Source organism: Hemitrygon akajei, chromosome 7 (assembly GCF_048418815.1).
Source record: "Hemitrygon akajei chromosome 7, sHemAka1.3, whole genome shotgun sequence".
In the NCBI taxonomy this organism is placed as follows: domain Eukaryota; kingdom Metazoa; phylum Chordata; class Chondrichthyes; order Myliobatiformes; family Dasyatidae; genus Hemitrygon; species Hemitrygon akajei.
In genome coordinates this window covers 76238078-76259220 of record NC_133130.1, presented here as the reverse complement: position 1 = coordinate 76259220, position 21143 = coordinate 76238078, and the positions used below count along the sequence as shown (strand labels likewise).

The 21143-nt window shown below is 44.8% G+C and overlaps 1 protein-coding gene across 1 annotated transcript in view; it reads left to right on the top strand.

Annotated features, from left to right (window-relative positions):
* Window positions 1-21143, top strand: part of dnaaf10 (dynein axonemal assembly factor 10) — a 43822-nt gene that overhangs the window by 17235 nt on the left and 5444 nt on the right. Inside the window, exon 7 of the mRNA XM_073051247.1 lies at window positions 16908-17005. Coding sequence (XP_072907348.1) covers window positions 16908-17005 — 98 coding nt within the window. The remainder of the gene's footprint in view (window positions 1-16907; window positions 17006-21143) is intronic.

The following is a 21143-nucleotide window of genomic DNA, read 5'->3' as shown; positions in this document are numbered from 1 at the left end:
CTCAATAACCCAGGGTGTAGGTTGCCATGGAACCCTCTTATCAAATAGCTTGAGTAGCTTCTCTGATAGCAGTCAAGGTGGAATCCACTCTCAGCCAGAAGCATTATATTGAAAATTCAGCTCTATGGAACAGTCACTTAAACTGTTGTCTGAACAGAATATCAGATGTCCAGTTAATATTGCTATTCAGAAGGATCAAATGTCGACTCTCCAGTTAATTCATGATTGCTCAACAATACATAATCTCAAGAATTAGGTGTTGGGTAAGCTTCAGTTAATGAAGGCACAAAAATTCTTTAACTAGCCTATTATGTAAGTTCTGAAGAAATATTTGTTATGGGTGTAACTCAAATTGATAATGAGAAAGATATTTTAACCAGTGATCATTGTGCATATACTGTTATGTTCCCCAGTAACCGGGTGACTTACCAGCAAAGATAGATACCGTAGATTCCGGATTTTAAGCCGCTACTTTTTTCCCACATTTTGAACAGCTTTGAACTTTGCGGCCAATAATCCGAAGCGGCTAATGCATGATTTTTTTCATGCCGCCTCGTAAACATTTTGCCTCATAACAGTAGACCAATAAAATTGATGAGTAGTTCACAGAGGTCCAATGAAATTGTACGATAAATCAAGCGCACTTTCACAATTAAATTATTGTAAATCAGTCATTTGTACTCACCCTCATCAACATGGAAAACACTCGAAGCATTGTGCTGCCTTATGGCATACTTAGTTTATAATATTTTCGCTTAGTAATTCATTTTCTAGTTAAAGTTAGGTTTTAACTATATGTTTTCTGTACTACATCGCGGGATGCTATGACGTCACACCCGGTTTCGCGGTGTCTTGTGGGAAAATGCCGGTTTGCGATGAAACGGAAAGGAGGGGGGGAGCGCATTACGCGAGCGGCTTTGGATCTGAGCGAAAACGCTGCTTTTAAATGCCGTTTGCGATAAACGGAAAGGAGGGGGGGAGCGCATTACGCGAGCGGCTTTGGATCTGAGCGAAAACGCTGCTTTTAAGTTAAAGGTGATCAATAACTTTTCCTGGTAGGCTGTAGTATATATATTTTTTACCAGTCGTTAGGAGATATTGGAATGTTGTTCAGTAAAGAAGTATACGCAACGTATTTAAAAGTAGCCGCGTTACGGGCACGGTTCGAAAAAAAGCATTTGCAATATGTATTTGTTTTTGTTACCATATGGATTTAATTAAAAGTTAAAAAATCCTCACATGTAATATCTTTCTGTGTAAATATCTCATATTACAACGTGGGACACCTGCGGCCGAAAATCCGGTGCGGCCTAAAATCCGGTGCGGCCTTTACAATTAAAAAATTGATTTTATTTCTAAAATTAGAGCCAGCGGCTTTTAATCAGGTGCGCTCTGTAGTCCGGAATCTACGGTAGGTCCGCTGAAGCCTGGTGCTACTATTTTCAAACGTTTTTATTTATAAAGGGGCACAAACGTATGGTTAATACAAAACATTCAGATCATATACATCGTCAAAACTCAATCTAAAGCACAGGTGTAGTAATAATCAATCAAAAATGAGCTCTATCGTTGTCTAGGGGATACTGAGTCCAATTGGGTATAAGAGTCACTCAAAGTCTGCAGGCTTCCCTGTTTCGGGAACCGCTGACATTTCACGTGTTGGATAGAGAGAGAAGGAACACTTGCCCGTTGTCTTTGCGAAGCAAATCCCTGTTAGTTAAAACGGTTTGTCCTTTGGTTCCAGCCACAGACTCCCGATCCGGAATCTATCGCACGTGGCTTCCTTCAAAATGGCTTCCCGCTCCGACGGGAAGCACTATCGTGTCTTCTTCGTGTGTCTCCTTGGTGCGTCTGAGGCCCCGCCTCGGCAGCCCACCTTTTATCTGGATTGGCAGGGTTGTAGATGTCCGTCAGGGTGGGGGGGGGGGGGCGAGGCAATCCTTCCCCCATCACCCATCTCACATTACCCTGAGAGTTTGCACGTAGGCCAGTTCCTTATTCCACAAAGGTGTCTCCCAAGACAATGGCTATGTCCAAGGCTTTTGTCTTGTTGAGCGACCAGCCCACATTCCAAACCGTAAGGCTCTCTCTCTCTCTCTCTCTCTCTCTCTCTTGCGATTCTCACAAAGGAGGGGGCTGAGGTCATGACACCTCCCCTCTTAAAAGTTTTTTTTACCAGCATTTAAAAACAAGTTGGTACAGGATTTTTTCTGGACTCTAACATACTACACAAGCTTTTCTCTTCACAGAGTACTACCGTTATACATTCCAGTCAGTATCTAAACAGGTAACAATTACAGTGCCCCTTTCTTTAATATCTTAACATCACGTACCGTACTAAAGTCTGGTAGCATCAAACTTCAGCTCAGTGAGTCTTATAGGATTTTTGAATCTAACACAACACACAAGCTTTTCGTTTTAACTGCAGAGCCATACATTTTACATTTAATTCAGCACCTAGATAAACAATCCGCTAGCACATTATCACTCCCCTTAATGTGCTGGATCTTAATATCGAATTCCTGCAGCATCAGACTCCAGCTTAATAACCTCCTGTTTTTATTTTTCATATTGTCCAAGAATACCAGCGGGTTGTGATCGGTATAGACCACTAGGGGTCTTTGCGCCGGACAAATGTACACTTCGAAATGTTGTATCGCCAACACAAGCGCTAACAATTCCTTTTCCACGGCAGAGTAATTCCTCTGGTGTCTATTGAACTTCCGAGAGAAATATGCTACCGGGTGCTCCACTCCATCCCCCGCTTGCTGCAGTAGGACTGCTCCTGCAGCCTCATCGCTGGCGTCCGTGGCCAAGGAGAAGGGGGATAACAGATCGGGCGCTTTTAACACAGGGTCATGGCACAATATGGCTTTTAACTTTTCAAAGGCATTCTGACAAGAATGACCCCACTCAAATTTTTCCTCCTTCTGCAGTAATTTTGTAAGGGGGAGCGCAATGTCCGCGAAATTTTTACAGAATTTCCGATAGTATCCCACCATGCCCAGAAACCTCCTCAGGGCCCTTTTATTGTAGGGTACAGGGACCTCGGAAATAGCTCGGACCTTCGCCTGCACAGGGGCCAACTGCCCGTCTCCCACCACATACCCCAGATAGGTGATCGTGGCATGACCAAACTCACTCTTGGCGAGGTTTACTGTAAGGTGGGCTGCCGACATTCGGGTAAACAAACTTTCTACAGCCCCCAGATGCTCCTCCCAGGTGTCATTCCAAACTACCACATCGTCAAGATAAGCCTTGGTGTGGATTAACCCCTTTATCACAGCGTCTATCATCCGCTGAAATGTCCCTGGGGCATTTTTCATCCCAAACGGCATAACGTTGTACTCGTACAACCCAGACGGGGTGACAAAGGCTGAAATCTCTCGAGCCCTGTCTGTTAAAGGAACGCACCAGTACCCCTTTAGCAAGTCAATTTTTGTGATGTACCTTGCCTTCCCCAGTTGATCAATGCAATCATCCACCCAGGGAAGAGGGTAAGCATCGGTCTGGGTAACCGCGTTGACCTTCCGATAATCGGTACAGAATCTTATGGTCCCGTCCGGCTTTGGGACAACCACGCAAGGAGAAGCCCACGCGGAAGAGGATTCGCGGATTATCCCAGCAGCTAGCATATGTTCAATCTCCTTCTCTACCAGCTGGCTCTTTTCAAGATTCATCCGATAAGGGGCTTGTTTAATAGGTTGGGTTGAGGTAGCTATCACATCATGTTGCGTCCCATTACACCTTCGGGGAACATCTGGGCATAAGTCTGCATGCCGGTTAACGAGCTGTATTACCTGCTCCCGCTGTTCAGGCTTTAAGTGGCCAACTTTACCCGCAAGATTCGCCAATACGACAGAGTTCTCTAATCTGGCAGGGACTATACCTATCCTGTCGAACCGTTCTGGTTCCTCCTTACCATCCCCCCCTACCTCATCGGCTTTCATGGCCGCGCCAACAACCGTGGGGGTGGGTTCGTGATACCCTTTTATCATGTTCACGTGAACTAACTGGGTCGGCTTTCATCGGTCGGGGGTTTCGATCACGTAATTCAGCAAGTCTATTTTCTTACGCACTGTATATGGTCCTTGAAACCTCGCCCCCAGGGGGTGAGTAGCTACCGGGAATAGGACCAGGACCCGGTCGCCCACGTGAAACTCTCGTTCTCTCGCTCTCTTGTTATACCACTGACCCATTTTTTCCTGAGAGGCTTTAAGGTTTTCGTTTGCCAAGGCGCATACTTGACGCAGCCTTTCCCGTAATTTCAGCACATAGTCGACCACACTGACTTGGGCGGTCGGGTTAGACCATTTTTCTTTCAGTAGGGTTAGGGGTCCCCTGGGCCTGTGACCGAAAACCAGCTCGAACGGACTGAACCCCAGGGAGCACTGCACTGTATCTCTTACGGCAAATAACAAAAGGGGTAAAGCCTCATCCCAGTCTCGAACGTTCTCCTGGCAATAAGCTTTAAGCATGGTCTTTAGGGTAGCGTGGAACCTTTCCAATGCTCCCTGTGACTCCGGGTGGTACGCAGAGGCCATAATCTGCTTCACCCCGAGCTGGGTCATCATCTGCCGAAATGCGCTCGACGTGAATGTACTTCCCTGGTCTGATTGTATCTCCTTGGGTAGCCCCACGGTGGTAAAGAATTTGATAAGGGCCTTCACCACCGCAGAGGTCCTAATACTACCCAGAGGCACGGCCTCGGGAAATCGTGTAGCGGCACACATCAGGGTCATGATATACTGCCGCCCACTCGCAGTTTTAGGTAAGGGTCCCACAAAATCCACAATGACTCGGGAGAAAGGCTCCTCATATGCGGGAATAGGTCGGAGGGGGGCCTTAGGGATAACTTGATTCGGCTTACCCACCACCTGGCAGGTATGACATCTTTTACAATACTCAGTAACATCTTTTCTCAGATTGGGCCAATAGAATTCTCTCTGAACCCGCTCCACGGTCTTCTTTATTCCTAAATGCCCGCCTAAAGGTCCCTTATGGGCTAAGTCAAGAATGTCGTCCCGATATACTTTCGGGGCTACTATCTGATGTAGCACCGCCCAGTCCTCATCGGCCTGCACCGCAGGGGGTCTCCACTTCCTCATCAACACCCCCTCCTGGAGATAATAACCCTCTGGCTCTGCCTCCAGTTCAGTCTCGGAGAGAACCGACTCTCTCAAGGCTACCAGCTCCTCGTCACCATTCTGTTCCCGTACAAACTCTCTTCTGGCTAAGGACCGGTCTACCTCTTCCCGATTTCCCACTCGTTCCTCCCTACTCTCCGTTTTCCTTTCCTCGGACTCTCGTTGGTACAGAGTCGGTAAAAAAGTTTCTGCCAAATCAAAACTGGCCAGATTCCACCCGCTCTCGGTCTCAGCGGCCCTTTTCGACATGCTGCGAGTGACCGCACATGCGGGATAGAATTTTTTTTCTGAGGGAGGGTCTTCAACTCTCACGGGCTGGGTGGTCAGCTTCACGGCGGCACCCATCTTCCCACCTGCTAGGTCGTTACCCAGAAGGACGTCCACTCCTTCTCCTGGCAATTCCGGCAGGACCCCCAGATCTACTGGTCCCGACACCAACTCACAATCTAGAAAGACCCTATGCAAAGGCACGACCTCGGTTCGGTTCCCGATACCTCTAAGGGCTACCTCCCCCGTGCGAGGGCCGAATTTTAACACATTATGGCTAATTAACGATAGTTCCGCCCCCGTGTCTCTCCAAATTCGTACGGGAATTGGGGGGTCCCCTTCCTTCAAAGCCACGGTTCCTTCGGACCTAAATGTCTCCCGCCCCTCCTGTATTCCATCTGTCTGGGGCCTGCTTGTCGATTTTCGGATCGACGCAACACAGCCTATGGAAATAGCTGCTTTCCCTCGTTCCGACTCCTTCCTCGGAGCAGTGCATTTTGATGCAATATGTCCCACCTTTCCACAATTAAAACAGTTTAAACCAGGAGATCTCCAGGTTTCCTGTCTGTTATCCTCACTTTTTGTGCTAGCTCCCGGCGGAGTTTCTCCCTTAGCCGGCGGACTTTCCCTACCATTCCGACGGTCTCTCGGGTAACTTTTTGGCGAGGAAAACTTTGTCTTGTGGGTTAGGGCATATTCATCTGCGACCCTAGCCATCTCTGAGATGGACTGATTCGTCCTCTCATTTAAATACATTCGGATTTCTTCCGGAACGCAACCTTTAAATTCCTCAATCAAAACTAACTCCCTGAGACGCCCATAGTTCTCGGCCACCTTTTCAGCTGTGCACCAACGGTCCAAGAGCACACCCTTCTCATGGGCTAGCTCGGTATACGTTTGATTCCACCCTCTTTTTAAGTTTCGGAACCTTTGTCTATACGCCTCAGGTACTAACTCGTAACCTCGGAGAAAGGCCTCCTTTACTTGAGCATAATTTCCGTCCCTTTCCGGGGGCAGCGCGGTATATACCCGCTGTGCTTTTCCTCGTAACACACTTTGTAACAACGCCACCCATTGCTCTCTGGGCCACTGCTGATTCCCTGCCACCTTTTCAAAAAGCAAGAAATAACTATCAACATCCGTCTCCTCGAACGGGGGGACCAACCTCAACGCCCGACTAATATCAAACCCCTCCTCTCTCTCTTGCCCTTGAGTTCTTCGCTCTTGCTTTCGCCTGTCCAGCTCCAATTCATGGTTCCTTTGTTTCTCTTTCTCTTCTGCTTCTGCTTCTAGCTGCTTTAGTTTGAACACATGCTCTCTTTCCACAGCCCTTTCCTTTGCGGCTCTCTCGGCTTCTTTTTCCCTCTCAGCTCTCTCGGCTTCTTTTTCCCTCTCAGCTCTCTCGGCTTCTCTCTCTGCAGCCTTCTCAGCTGCTTCTACTTCTAGCTGCTTTATTTTAAACTCATGTTCCAGCCTTGCTTTCTCCAACTCTGCCTGATTTGTCCCACTCACTAATCTCCTTTCGGGAATATTTTCCAAATCCTCAGCTGCAAACACCTTCTTCCCAACGTAATGCTGTTGTATGACCCTTCGCACTTCCTGCTTTTTCATTGCTGGCTTCACCGCTGTGAGGTCTAATGCCTGCGCCAAATTTACCAAGTCTGATTTTGTAGCCTTCCCTAGCGCCTCTACCGTCGGGTTTCTCCTAAATTCCGACACATCCATCTTTGCTGGTTTCCCGTCTGGCTACCTGCGTAACCAGATTTAAGTTTGGACTTACAGCCCGATTCACTGACCCTCCCGTTTGGTTTCAAATCCGGGACGAGAACCCCACTTGTTACGAAAACCCCGTAACCAGGTAACTTACCAGCAAAGATAGATGGATCAGCTGAGTCGGATGCTACTATTTTCAAACGTTTTATTCAACAAGGGCACAAACGTATGGTTAATACAAAACATTCAGATCGTCAAAACTCAATCTAAAACACCGGTGTAACCATAATCAATCAGAAATAAGCTCTACAGTTGTCTAGGGGGTAATACTGAGTCCAACGGAAGTCTTAAGAGTCACTCAGAAGTTTGCAGGCTTTTTCCTTTATAATTTAGAAAAGATGCACACTTGCCCGTCGTCTTGGCAGAGCAAATCCTTGGAATCAGGGGAGCAGACTTCCCCGTTGTTATTTTTAAAAGCAGTCTTTCGTTGGTTTTAGCCACAGATTCAAATTCGGAATCTAGCATACGTGGCTTCCTTCAAAATGGCGTCCTGCTCCCACGGGAATCGATCTCGTGTCTCCTGGGTGCGTCTGCTGGGTGCATCTGAGGGTCCTCCCCTCAGACCCGCCTTTATACTTCTTCACGGGATCGCAGGTATCAATCAAGTTGCAGGTAATGCGATCTTTCTCTCAACCAGCCCACTTTGCCCGAGGGCTTTTCACGTGGTCTCCATGAGACAATAGTCAAAGTCACCGTTATTCTGCTTCTTGGGAGAACGTGGTCTTCCGCACGTCTCTCTCTCTTGGGTCAGTTGACCCCCCTTAACTAGAGTTCTTGCGATTTTCACAAAGGAGGGGGCCAACGGCATAACAGTAGCTACCGGGAATAGGACCAAGACCCGGTCGCCCACGTGAAACTCTCGTTCTCTCGCTCTCAGGTTATACCACTGACTCATTTTTTCCTGGGAGGCTTTAAGGTTTTCTTTTGCCAAGGCACATACTTTATGCAGCCTTTCCCGGAATTTCAGCACATAGTCGATCACACTGACTTGGACGGTCGGGCTAGACCACTTTTCTTTCAGTAGGGTTAGGGGTCCCCTGGGCCTGTGACCGAAAAACAGCTCGAACGGACTGAACCCCAGGGAGCACTGGACTGTATCTCTTACGGCAAATAACAAAAGGGGTAAAGCCTCATCCCAGTCTCGAACGATCTCCTGACAATAAGCTTTAAGCATGGTCTTTAGGGTAGCGTGGAACCTTTCCAACGCTCCCTGTGACTCCGGGTGATACGCAGAGGCCAGAATCTGCTTTACCCCTAGCTGGGTCATCAGCTGCCGAAATGTGCTAGACGTGAATGTACTTCCCTGGTCTGATTGTATCTCCTTGGGCAGCCCCACGGTGGTAAAGAATTTAATAAGGGCCTTCACCACCGCAGAGGTCCTAATACTACCCAGAGGCACGGCCTCGGGAAATCGTGTAGCGGCACACATCAGGGTCATGATATACTGCCGCCCACTCGCAGTTTTAGGTAAGGGTCCCACAAAATCCACAATGACTCGGGAGAAAGGCTCCTCACATGCGGGGATAGATCGGAGGGGGGCCTTAGGGATAACTTGATTCGGTTTACCCACCACCTGGCATGTATGACATCTTTTACAATACTCAGTAATATCTTTTCTCAGGTTTGGTCAATAGAACTCTCTCTGAACCCGCTCCACTGTCTTCTTTATTCCTAAATGCCCACCTAAAGGTCCCTTATGGGCTAAGTCAAGAATTTTGTCCCGATATACTTTCGGGACTACTATCTGATGTATCACCGCCCAGTCCTCATCAGCCGGCACCGCGGGGGGTCTCCACTTCCTCATCAACACCCCCTCCTGGAGATAATAACCCTCTGGCTCTGCCTCCAGTTCAGTCTCAGAGAGAACCGACTCTCTCAAGGCTACCAGCTCCTCGTCACCTTTCTGTTTCCGTACAAACTCTCTTCTTGCTAAGGACAGGTCTACCTCTTCCCAATTACTCTCTCTTTCCTCCCTACTCTCCAGTTTTCCTTCCTCTGACTCTCGCTGGTACAGAGTCGGTAAAAACGTCTCGGCCAAATCAAAACTGGCCAGATTCAAACCGCTCTCGGTCTCAGCTGCCCTTTCCGACATGCTGCGAGTGACCGCACATGCGGGATAGATTTTTTTATCTGAGGGAGGGTCCTCAACTCTCACGGGCTGGGTGGTCAGCTTCACGGCGGTACCCATCTTCCCACCCGCTAGGTCATTACCCAGATGGACGTCCACGCCTTCCCCCGGCAACTCCGGCAGGACCCCCAGTTCCACTGGTCCCGACACCAACTCACAATCTAGAAGGACCCTATGCAAAGGCACCACCTCGGTCCGGTTTCCTATGCCTCTCAGGGCTACCTCTCCCGTCCGAGGTCCGAATTGTAATACGTTACGGCTAATTAATGATAGCTCCGCCCCCTTGTCTCTCCAAATTCGTACGGGGATTGGGGGGTCCCCTTCCCTCAAGGACACGGTTCCTTCGGACCTAAATGTCTCCCGCCCCTCCTGTATTCCATCTACCTGGGGCCTTCTTGTCGATTTTCTGATCGACGCAACACAGCCTATTGGAATAGCTGCTTTCCCTCTTTCCGGCTCCTTCCTCGGAGCAGGGCATTTTGATGCAATATGTCCCACCTTTCCACAATTAAAACAGGTTAAACCAGGAAATCTCCAGGTTTCCTGCCTGTTATCCTCACTTTTTCTGCTAGCTCCCGGCGGAGTTTCTCCCTTAGCCGGCGGACTTTCCCTACCATTCCGATGGTCTCTCAGGTAACTTTTTGGCGAGGAAAACTTTGTCTTGTGGGTTAGGGCATATTCATCTGCAAACCTAGCAATTTCTGAGATGGACTGATTCGTCCTCTCATTTAAATACATTCGGATCTCTTCCGGAACACAACCTTTAAATTCCTCAATCAAAAATAACTCCCTGAGACGCCCATAATTCTCGGCCACCTTTTCCGCGGTGCACCAATGGTCCAAGAGCACACCTTCTCATGGGCTAGCTCGGTATACGTTTGATTCCACCCTTTCCTTAAATTTCGGAACCTTTGTCTATACGCCTCAGGTACTAACTCGTAACCTCGGAGAATGGCCTCCTTTACTTGGTCATAATTCCCTTCCCCTTCTGGGGGCAACGCGGCATATGCCCGCTGTGCTTTCCCTCGTAACACACTTTGTAACAACGCCACCCACTGCTCTCTGGGCCACTTCTGATTCACTGCCACCTTTTCAAAAAGCAAGAAATAACTATCAACATCCGTCTCCTCGAAGGGGGGGACCAACCTCAACGCCCGACTAACATCAAACCCCTCCTCTCTCTCTTGCCCTTGAGCTCTTCGCTCTTGCTTTCGCCTGTCCAGCTCCAATTCATGGCTCCTTTGTTCCTCTTTCTCTTCTGCTTCTGCTTCTAGCTGCTTTAGCTGGAGCTCATGACCCCGTTTCATCTCTAATTCCTTTAGTTTGAACACTTGCTCCCTTTCCTTTTCCTTTTCCTTTGCAGCTCGTTCCTCAGCCCGTTCCTTTTCCTTTGCAGCCCGTTCCTCAGCCTTTTCAGCTGCTTCTAGCTGCTTTACTTTAAGATCATGTTCCAACCTTACTTTCTCCAACTCTACCTGATCTGTCCCACTCGCTAATCTCTTTTCGGGGATATTTTCCAAATCCTCAGCTGCAAACACCTCCTTCCCAGTGTAATACTGATTTATGACCCTTTGCACTTCCTGCTTTTTCATTGATGACCTCACCTCTGCGAGGTCTAACCCCTTTGCCAGATTTACCAAGTCTGATTTGGTAGCCGTGCCTAGCGCCTCTACAGTCGGGTTTCTCATAAATTCACCCACATCCATCTTTGCTGGTTTCCTGTCTGGCTACCTGCGTAACCAGATTTAAGTTTGGACTTACAGCCCGATTCACTGACCCTCCCCTTTGGTTTCAAATCCAGGACAAGGCCCCACTTGTTACGTTCCCCAGTAACCGGGTGACTTACCAGCAAAGATAGATAGGTCCGCTGAAGCCTGGTGCTACTATTTTCAAACGTTTTTATTTATAAAGGGGCACAAACGTATGGTTACTACAAAACATTCAGATCATATACATCGTCAAAACTCAATCTAAAGCACAGGTGTAGTAATAATCAATCAAAAATGAGCTCTATCGTTGTCTAGGGGATACTGAGTCCAATTGGGTATAAGAGTCACTCAAAGTCTGCAGGCTTCCCCGTTTCGGGAACCGCTGACATTTCACGTGTTGGATAGAGAGAGAAGGAACACTTGCCCGTTGTCTTTGCGAAGCAAATCCCTGTTGCTAGTTAAAATGGTTTGTCCTTTGGTTCCAGCCACAGACTCCCGATCCGGAATCTAACGCACGTGGCTTCCTTCAAAATGGCTTCCCGCTCCGACGGGAAGCACTATCGTGTCTTCTTCATGTGTCTCCTTGGTGCGTCTGAGGCCCCGCCTCAGCAGCCCACCTTTTATCTGGATTGGCAGGGTTGTAGATGTCCATCAGGGTGGGCGAGGCAATCCTTCCCCCATCACCCATCTCACATTGCCCTGAGAGTTTGCACGTAGGCCAGTTCCTTATTCCACAAAGGTGTCTCCCAAGACAATGGCTATGTCCAAGGCTTTTGTCTTGTTGAGCGACCAGCCCACATTCCAAACCGTAAGGCTCTCTCTCTCTCTCTCTCTTGCGATTCTCACAAAGGAGGGGGCTGAGGTCATGACAATACCAAATGAGCAAAGATCCATTTATAGCATATGAAAGCATTACTGAATTTTTATTTACTTTCCAGAGCAGTTTTGGGATTGTATTATTTTTAACTCCACTATTTGAAAACAAATTAAATGAGCAGATTTGGAAAGAATGGTCAAAGGCTGTAGGAATTGAAAATACAGAAGCATAGGAAGCAGTACAAAGGCGATTCATGCTAGCTAATTCTTGCGTTGAGAGCAATGGTCCCTCTAATTTTTAGTAGTCAGTGTGCGCAAAAATCTTATGTTGTGCAATTTTTTTTCCTGTGACAAAGGTATGTGTGCACTGAATGCACACACGGCACTATTTATGTAGGTTTACAAAATATTTGACATAAAATCGCACAGAATAACACCAAAATAACATACATATTTAAGTCACTCAGTTACTTTTTCTGTCTCCTGTCTTTGGCATTTACCCATTCTTTGTAAACGCTATCGAGACTAGTAGAACTTCCATCCACTTGATAGCTTTTGATTCTCATTAACATATCCAAATGACATTCACCTAAACGGTTTCTCAGCTTGTTTTTGAGTTGATTCATTAGGCTAAAACCTCACTCACAGTCCGCACTAGACGCAAGAAAGGTTCCCCCAATGTCCATTTACTCTGCAAGGTCGCAAAACTGTAGAAGTACAAATGCCACCATTTGAGCAAAGTTTGAAATCGGACTTTGATTTTTTCAAAATTCAAATTAGATTTGATTTTTTCTTGCACGGAAAATTTGAAATAATTAAACTGTCTAACTACTACAGTATTTTCAGCTAGAAAATCATGATATCTTAGACATGAGGTATTAACTTGTTCATCACCAAATGTGAAGTCACAATCTGCAATTGCGGAGAAATCAAAAGCTGACCATTCTTGTACCTCATCTTCAGGAAATCTTTCTTCTAAATGAACACAAAGACCATTTATAAAAGTCAACAGCGAACTTGTATCTACTGTGACATTTTCGGTGTAGCAGTTTCTACTATTTTGTTAAACCATTGAACTTTAAACAAATTTGCAGTTCTCTTGTGCCTCATGCCCTTCACTTCTTTTGAATTCGACATAGTAAATCAATATTTTTTCAATAAAAACTTAGTAGCTATCTACACAATTTGAAACAGATCTCTGTAAACTTTACGATATGAACATTGTCCGCCAAAGATGGCTGCCGCCTTGGTGCAGCTGTACAAACCAGAACAGGAAAGGTGAGGTGATGTAAATTAGTGACGTGCATTGTGGTATTTGAAAAACAAACTAACTAGTTAACAGAAACATTTAGCTAAAAGATTATTTTCAATAAGTATAATTATTAATTACTACATTATTTTAGGTAACTAATCTTTTGTGTGCACATTAATTTGGTTGCAAAACGTGTGTGCACACGCACACTTGCACAGCTTAGAGGGAACATAGGTTGAGAGGGTTGCTCTTTGAAGAGTAACTAAAAAGCAAGAGTCTGCATTCTTTGGATCTTTGAAGAATGAGAGGTACAAGATACTAAGGTAAATATGACGGTAAATATCAAAAGTTTGAGATGTCAAGGAATCAGTCATTTAAAGTGAGATGTGTTTTTTTTAAAAAAGTGCTTCTCTCAGAAAATAGTTAATGTCTGGAATTCTGTCCATGAGGATGGCAGAGGTCAGATAATTTGATATATTTAAGCTGGATATTGATAAATATTTGAAGGACTGAGCAATTAAAGACTATGGGAATCTCACATAGAAGAGGAGTTAAGGCCAGTAGTAGATCAGCTATGATCATGTGGAATGGTGGGACAGGCTTGAGGGTCTTGGTAGTCTATACCTACTCCTATTTTTTTCTGTTTTGAAGGGGTGTTTGAAATTCAGTATATGCAGCAGAAGAGGTTTTATAAGTTGTGAGTCCTAATTTGTGAAGAGATTGCAAACTGTTGCAAGTAACATGAGGTTGTTATAGTTGGTGATATTAACTTTCCATATATTGACTGGGAATCCCATACTGTGAAAGGACTAGATAGGATAGAGTTTGTCAAATGTGTTCAGGAAGGTTTCATTCATCAGTACGCAGAAGTCCCAACGCTACTCTGCATGTGATACTAATCTGCTGTTAGGGAGTGAAATAGAAATTTGGGTCGGGCAATATTTTGCATCCAGTGATCACAATGTCATTAGTTTCAAAGTAAATATGCAAAGAAGTATGTCTGTTCTGCGAGTTGAGATTCTAGATTGGAGGAAGGCCGATTTTGAAAGTATCATAAATGATCTGGCAAGTGTGGATTGGGACAGTCTGTTTTTTGGCAAAGGTGTACCTGGAAAGTGGGAGGCCTTCAAAAATGAAATTTTGAGAGTACAAAGCTTGTATGTGCCTGTCAATAAAAGGTAAACATAAGTGTTGTGAACCTTGGTTTTCAAGAGGTATTGAGGCCCTGATTAAAGAAAAAAAAAGTGCATATCAGGTATAGGCAAGGAGGAATAAATAAGGTGCTTATGGAGTACAGGAAATGCAAGAGAATACTTTTTTTAAAAAACTCAGCAAGGCTGAAAGAAGGCATGAATTTCCTCTAGCAGACAAGGTGAAAGAGAATCCTAAGGGATTCTACAAGTAAGTTAAGAGCAAAAGAATTACTAGGGACAAAATTGGTACCTTGGAAGACCAGAACAGTAATCCATGTGGAGCCAAAACAGATGTGGGAGATCTTAAACAAGAGAAAATCTGCAGATGCTAGAATTCTGAGCAACACACAACAAAATGCTGGAGGAACTCAGCAGGCCAGGTAGTATCTATGGAAAAAAGGACGTTTGAAGTTTTGGCCCAAAACATCAACTGTACTTTTTTTCATAGAATGTTGCCTGGCCTGCTGAGCTCCTCTAGCACTTAGGCGATCTTAAGTGCATTCTTTGCACTTGCATGTACTTGGGAGATGATACAGAGTCTATAGAAGTGAGGCAAAGCGACATCAACTTCATGAACCCTGTACAGATTACAAAGGAGGAGGTGTTTGCTACCCTGAGGTTACTCAGGGTGGATAAATCCCCGGGGCCTCACAATCAACAGGAGAGGTACCAGAGGATTGGACAATAGTTAATGTTGTTCCGATGTTTAAAAAAGGCTCTAAACATAAACCAGGAAATTATAGGCTGGTGAGTCTGACATCAGTTGTGGGAACGTTTTTGGAAGGTATTCTAAGGGACTGGATACATACATATTTGGATAGACATGGACTGATTAAGAATAGTCAGCATGGCTTTGTGCATAGTAGGTCATGTCTAACCAACCTTACAGAGTTTTTCAAAGAAGTTACCAGGAAAGTGGATGAAGGCAAGGCAGTGGATGTTGTCTACGTGGGCTTTCATAAGGCATTTGACAAGGTCCCGTGTGGGAGGTGGTCAAGAAGTTACAGTCGCTCGGCTTTGAGGATGAGGTAGTAAATTGGATTAGACATTGACTTTGTGTGAGAAACCAAGGGGTGGTAGTAAAGGGGTTGCTTCTCTGACTGGAGGTCTGTGACTAGTGATGTGCTGCAAGGACCGGTGCTGGGTCCTGTGTTGTATGTTGTCTGTATCAATGATCTGGAAAATAAAGTGGTTAAATGGATCAGCAAATTTGCAGATGACACCAAGATTGGGGGTGTAGTGGACAGTGAGGAAGGCTATCATGAGTGACAGAAAGATCTGCATAACTTGGAAAAATGGGCTGAAAATGGCAGATGGAATTTAAGACAAATAAGTGCAAGGTTTTGCACTTCGGTAGGACCAACCAGGGTAGGCTTTACACAGTGACTGGTTGAACATAAGGATCTGGAAATACATAAACATAATTAGTTGAAAATGGTGTCACAAGTAGGTAGGGCTGTAAAGAAAGCTTTTTGCACTTTGGCCTTCATAAATCAATGTATTCAGTACAGGAGGTGGGATGTTATGTTGAAGTTGTACAAGGCGTTGGTGAGGCTTAATTTGGAGTATTGTGTGCAGTTTTGGTTACCTACCTACAGGAAAGATGTAAACAAGGTTGAAAGAATGCAGAGAAAATGTACAAGGATGTTGCCGAGTGTGGAGTACCCAAGTTGTATGGAAAGATTGAATAGGTTAGAACTTTATTCCTTAGAATGTAGAAGATTGAGAAGAGATTTGATAGAGGTGTACAAAATCATGAGGGGTATAGATAGGGTAAATACAAACAGGCTTTTTTCACTGAAGTTGGGTGGGACTACAACCAGAGGGTGAAAGGTGAGAAGTTTAAGAACATGAGAGAAAACTGCTTCACTCAGAGGGTCATGAGATTGTGAATGAGCTGCCAGCGCAAATGATCTATGCGAGCTCGATTTCAATGTTTAAGAGAAGTTTAGATAGGTACATAGATGGTAGGGGTACAGAGGGGCTATGGTCCCAGTTCATGTCAATGAGAGTAGGTAGTTTAAATGGTTTTGACATGGACTAGTTGGGCCAAAGGGCCTGTTTCTAAACTGTACTGCTCTATGACTATAAGGAAAAGATGATTTGGCAATGGATACTTTCAAAGCTCATATGGAAAGTAATAAAATCTATAAATATGCCCACAGCAATAAAATTAAGTGGACCCAGCACAGGTAAATTTCAGTGGGTTTACACAAGTCCTGCTCCTTTGCCTGGCTGTACCTGAAAGATCCCATGGTACAATTTTGAAGATATGCAGGGCCAATATTTATTCCTTTGCTAATGCACAAAAACAGATTATCTAATAATTTGAGTTCTATTGGGCTACTTGTGCACAGGTTGGTTCCTGTGTTTCTTGCAGTTTAACACATGTATGTCCTTGGCTTAGATGTACTTTGATATATTCTGAGATAAAGAGTTCTTTATGAATGAAACTATATGCTTGTCTTTTATTTTTATTGCATCTTTTGTATTTTGAAAGTAGATAATTTTGAGGAAGGTATGTGACTCAACTCTGTAGTTATTAAGTGGAGCAGGTGGTGTTGCTTCTCGCTCGTTTTTATGAACACTATAAACACTATTTATGTGTCTGCTTTTCTCAAGGCGTATAAATCCACTGTATGGCAGGTCCGTCACTTGCCACAAAATAGAGATATCTTCATGACAGCAGGAGGAGCTGGCAATCTGCATCTTTGGAAATAGTGAGTAACTTCGTTTCATTTGTAAACATAGTAGGCTGCATAAATATGTGAAACCCATGCTTTATGATTGCTTCCAATCACACTAATATTTGTGTGGTATTGTATCAGAGCTAAAGCATTTTCTGTCTATATCTGAGAATACTTTCACCTGGCTACTCTCTTCACAGAAGACTACTTCCTTCAGTGTTTGGTTAATGTCATTGGAAAACTAAATTGGTGAAAAAGAATAAAGATAACACCAGGCAACAAATTTTTTTGAACTGTTATTTACCCAGAATTTTTTTTATAATGGCTTAAAGCTGAACACAAATAGTACTTCAGACGTATCACGTAAGAATTTGGAGAAACATGAAATTAACTTTCATTGAATATAATTGCATAATGGGGCTGATGCTTTGCAATAGTTAATTAAGCTAAAAATGTTTTGTTGATGATTTTCATTTGTTCTCAGTGTCTTAAGGCTTCTCACTTAAGTGTCAAACAATACTCAGCCAGCATTGATGAATTCCAGTTGCTCTGATACAGTTACTCCATGACCACAGTGTCCTGGTAAAACCTTTCACCATGCTTGTCACTGACAGTGCCAGAATTTGCAGGGAGGAAGTCTAATTGGGAATGTAGAAAATGAATCTTTAGTGACATGTTGCACCTCATGGTTTTGTATGTTTTGAAGCATGTTGTCAACAGGCTGCACATAATTTGGTGCTCTGTAGTTGCCAAGAAAATTTGCAACAACATCCTTGAAGGCCTTCCATGTGACTTTCTCCAGTCCCACTAGATGTCTTTGAACTGCCTATCCTTGATGACCTTTTTGATATGTAGAAGAATGAAAATGCATTCCTTAATCTTGGTGTCTGTTATTCTAGCTAGAATTATGAATTGAAATGACAAATATAGGCAATTTCAAAAAATTGGTGCGTGATAGGGAAATTTCATGGTGATTTAAATGATCAGCAGCCCAAAATCCATAAGATACACCCAAAAGTATTCAGGAAGCAAAATCTTTGTTGTCCAGTGTATGTTTTCAGAAATAACTATTCTGAATTATATGTTTAGTAATATTTTGATTTTATATAGTTTTGATATGTACTTACCTCACAACCTGGTTTCCCTCATGCAGTTGGAGAGTCTATTTTGAATGAAGTCAGCAAAATTTCTGGGCTTAGGGAATCTGGCTAAGCTAATTTTGGTTAGGGTGGGACTAAATCCCATGAAAGAATGCTTTATTGTTTAATTTTCAGAACCAGAATAGTAGAGCACAATAACGTCTCTACTTTCTTAAGAAGCTTGCAAAGATTCAGCATGTTGTGTAAAACTTGGCAAATGTGTGATGTGCGATGGAGAGTATACTGACTGGTTGCATCACCACCCATGCCCCTGAATGGAAAAGCCTATAAAAAGTAGTGGATACAGTTTGGTCTATCAAGGGTAAGGCTCTCCCTTCTATTGAGCACATCTACATGGAGCATTGTCACAGGAAGGCAGCATCCATCATCAGGGACCCTCACCACCTAGGTCATGCTCTCTTCTTGCTGCTACCATCAGGAGGAAGGTACAGGAGCCTCAAGAATCAGACCACCAGGTTCTGGAACAGCTATCACCTCTCAACCATCAGGCTCTTGAAGGGGATAACTTCATCCCAACAACCTATGGATTCACTTTCAAGGACTCTTCATCCTATGTTCTCAATATCTGTCTCTGTCTCCCTCCTCTCTCTTTTGCACACTGGTTGTTTGTCCCGCTGAAAGGTCTCGGCCCGAAACATTGACTGTATTCTTTTACATAGATGCTGCCTGGCCTGCTGAGTTCCTCCAGCTCTTAGTGTGTGTTGGTTGGTTCTTTGTCTATCCTGTTGGGTGCAGTCTTTCCTTGATTCTATTGTCTCTTAGCTTTACTGTGAATGCCCTCAAGAAAATGAATCTTAAGGTTGTATATGATGACATATATATACTTTGATAATAAATTTACTTTGAGTCTTTAAGTTTGAGGTTACCACTGGTACTAATAGATTTTGAAACCTGTGCCTAGAGATACTGTTAGCAATGCCCTTTCAGATCACCAGTGTTTAGAGCTAGGATGTCCACCAGCTTTAGTGTCTTCATTGAACCTGATTGTTGACAAGGTCCAGGCTGAACATGCAGGACTTGGCTGGGAGAAGGCAGCATGTTTCTGGTGCAAGGCCTCTAAGACAGAGAGGAAAGTCATGGTGGTGGAGGAAGTAACAAGGACAGAGCGGGAGCACTGCAGGGTGAAGGCAGTGGACACAGGGCTGCCAGGGAACATGATCAGCATGAGAGGGACCATCAACAGGTCATTCAGCTGGTCTGGCCTGTGGAAGGTCCCACAAGCCAAAACTTCCTGATCAGGGCAACCTATGATACTTTGCCCTCTCCCCTCCTCCCCCCCCCCCCCCTCCCAAATCTTTGCTAGTGGTTTGGCAGTGAGAATAGCTGCCCCCTGTGTGATACCACCATTGCCAACCTCTACCACATTCTGGCAGGATGCATGACTGTTCTGTCCCAAGAGTGATACAGATCCTAACGATGTTGGCAGAAATCAATAGAGACCTATAGGAGGGATGCAAGAGGCAGCCTTTCCTCAGTGGGACAACAATTCAGCCCATTTGTTAATGCTGGTAAAAGCACTGAATGCACCCATGCAAGGGCTCCTTCAGGACTCTTCTCCACAGGCAAGGAGTGGAGCATGAGGGCAGATCTCAGCACATTTCTGTCCTTCTACCTCAGCCAGACCTCAGCTTCTTCAGCCAAGTCACTAGTGACCCTCCTGAGCCGTGCTCCAGTCACTGCCATATCATGGAGTAACCTTGTCAATGTGCTGCCGAAGCCCTGGTATCCTACCACTGGGTAGATGTTGGTCCTCCAGCTAGCTTCCTTACACTCAGCTGCCAGGTCTGAGTACATCAGCCTCTTCTGCTCATGAGCAGCCTCCACTTCTTCCCCTCATGGGGTAGTCAACTCAATGAGGAGGACTCTCTTGTACTATGGCTGGGTGGAGAGATGTGGTGGTGATTTCCTTGGGGAACTGTAGCTGAGGAGGAAAGACAGAAATTAGAGAACCAACTAACCCCATTAAAAGCTGCAGGGGGTGGCAGGGAGACCACTGCTCTACCAGCAGAATATTTATCAGAGCTAAGGGAGTGAAACATCAATGAATGGTGGTCCCTGGCTGATGACCCTGCAGCTGACCTGTGGGCACTGCAGGCAGCAATGCCAAGCAGGAAACATCTTTTTGTAAATCTCATTGATTGGTAGAACAGATACAAAGCATTTAAACAGTTCTTATCTGCTCCCATTATCTTCTGTTCTCCATCTTGGATGGGGGTGGGAAATCATAGCACCCATAACCAGTAGTATGCAAGATAGCTATTCTATTTTTGAAGGTAATGGTCTAAATCACAAAAGCAAACACCTTGCTTCTGACATGTTGTCTTGGAATGCAACTGAGCCTTATTTTGTGTAGATGAATTTCTGTAAGATTCTCTCTGTTCTTTGTTAACAAGGATGGAGGAATATAATAGTGTTTGATAGATATTGATTTAACTTAATGTAGCTAAGCTAAAATTTGCATTGGCATTTACTGTCAGCTACAGAAAACTCCTTGGTAATTAAGATACTGTATGTGTAGAGATAATGGGGTGAAGTTTATTTGCTGGAGGAACTCAGCAGGTCAGGCAGCATCTATAGAAAGGAATAAAAAGTTGATGTTTCGGGCCAATACCTTTCATTGGGATTGGAAAGGAAAGGGATAGGATCCAGAATAAGAAGTTGGGTGAAGGGAAGGAATGCAAGCTTGCAGCTGATACTTGAAGCCAAGTTAAGGTAGGTGGGTGGGTGGCGGGGGGGACATCACGTGATGACGTAGGATCGAGACGCAGGGACCCAGCTCTCCCGTAAAAAGTTAATAAATTAATGTTTAAATGAAGAAAAGTTAGTCAATACTCTCTAAAAGTTGCTTATAAACGACTCCGGACTGTGTCAAGCTATGCCTCAAGGAAAGAAGATGAAGAAAACTAATACCGGGAAGACTACGCAAGTTGGAACAAGAGCGAGGCCCACGTCTACCGAGGAGCCGCGATCTCAGGTACATTGTATCGCCGGTGATACTGAACAGGAGATGG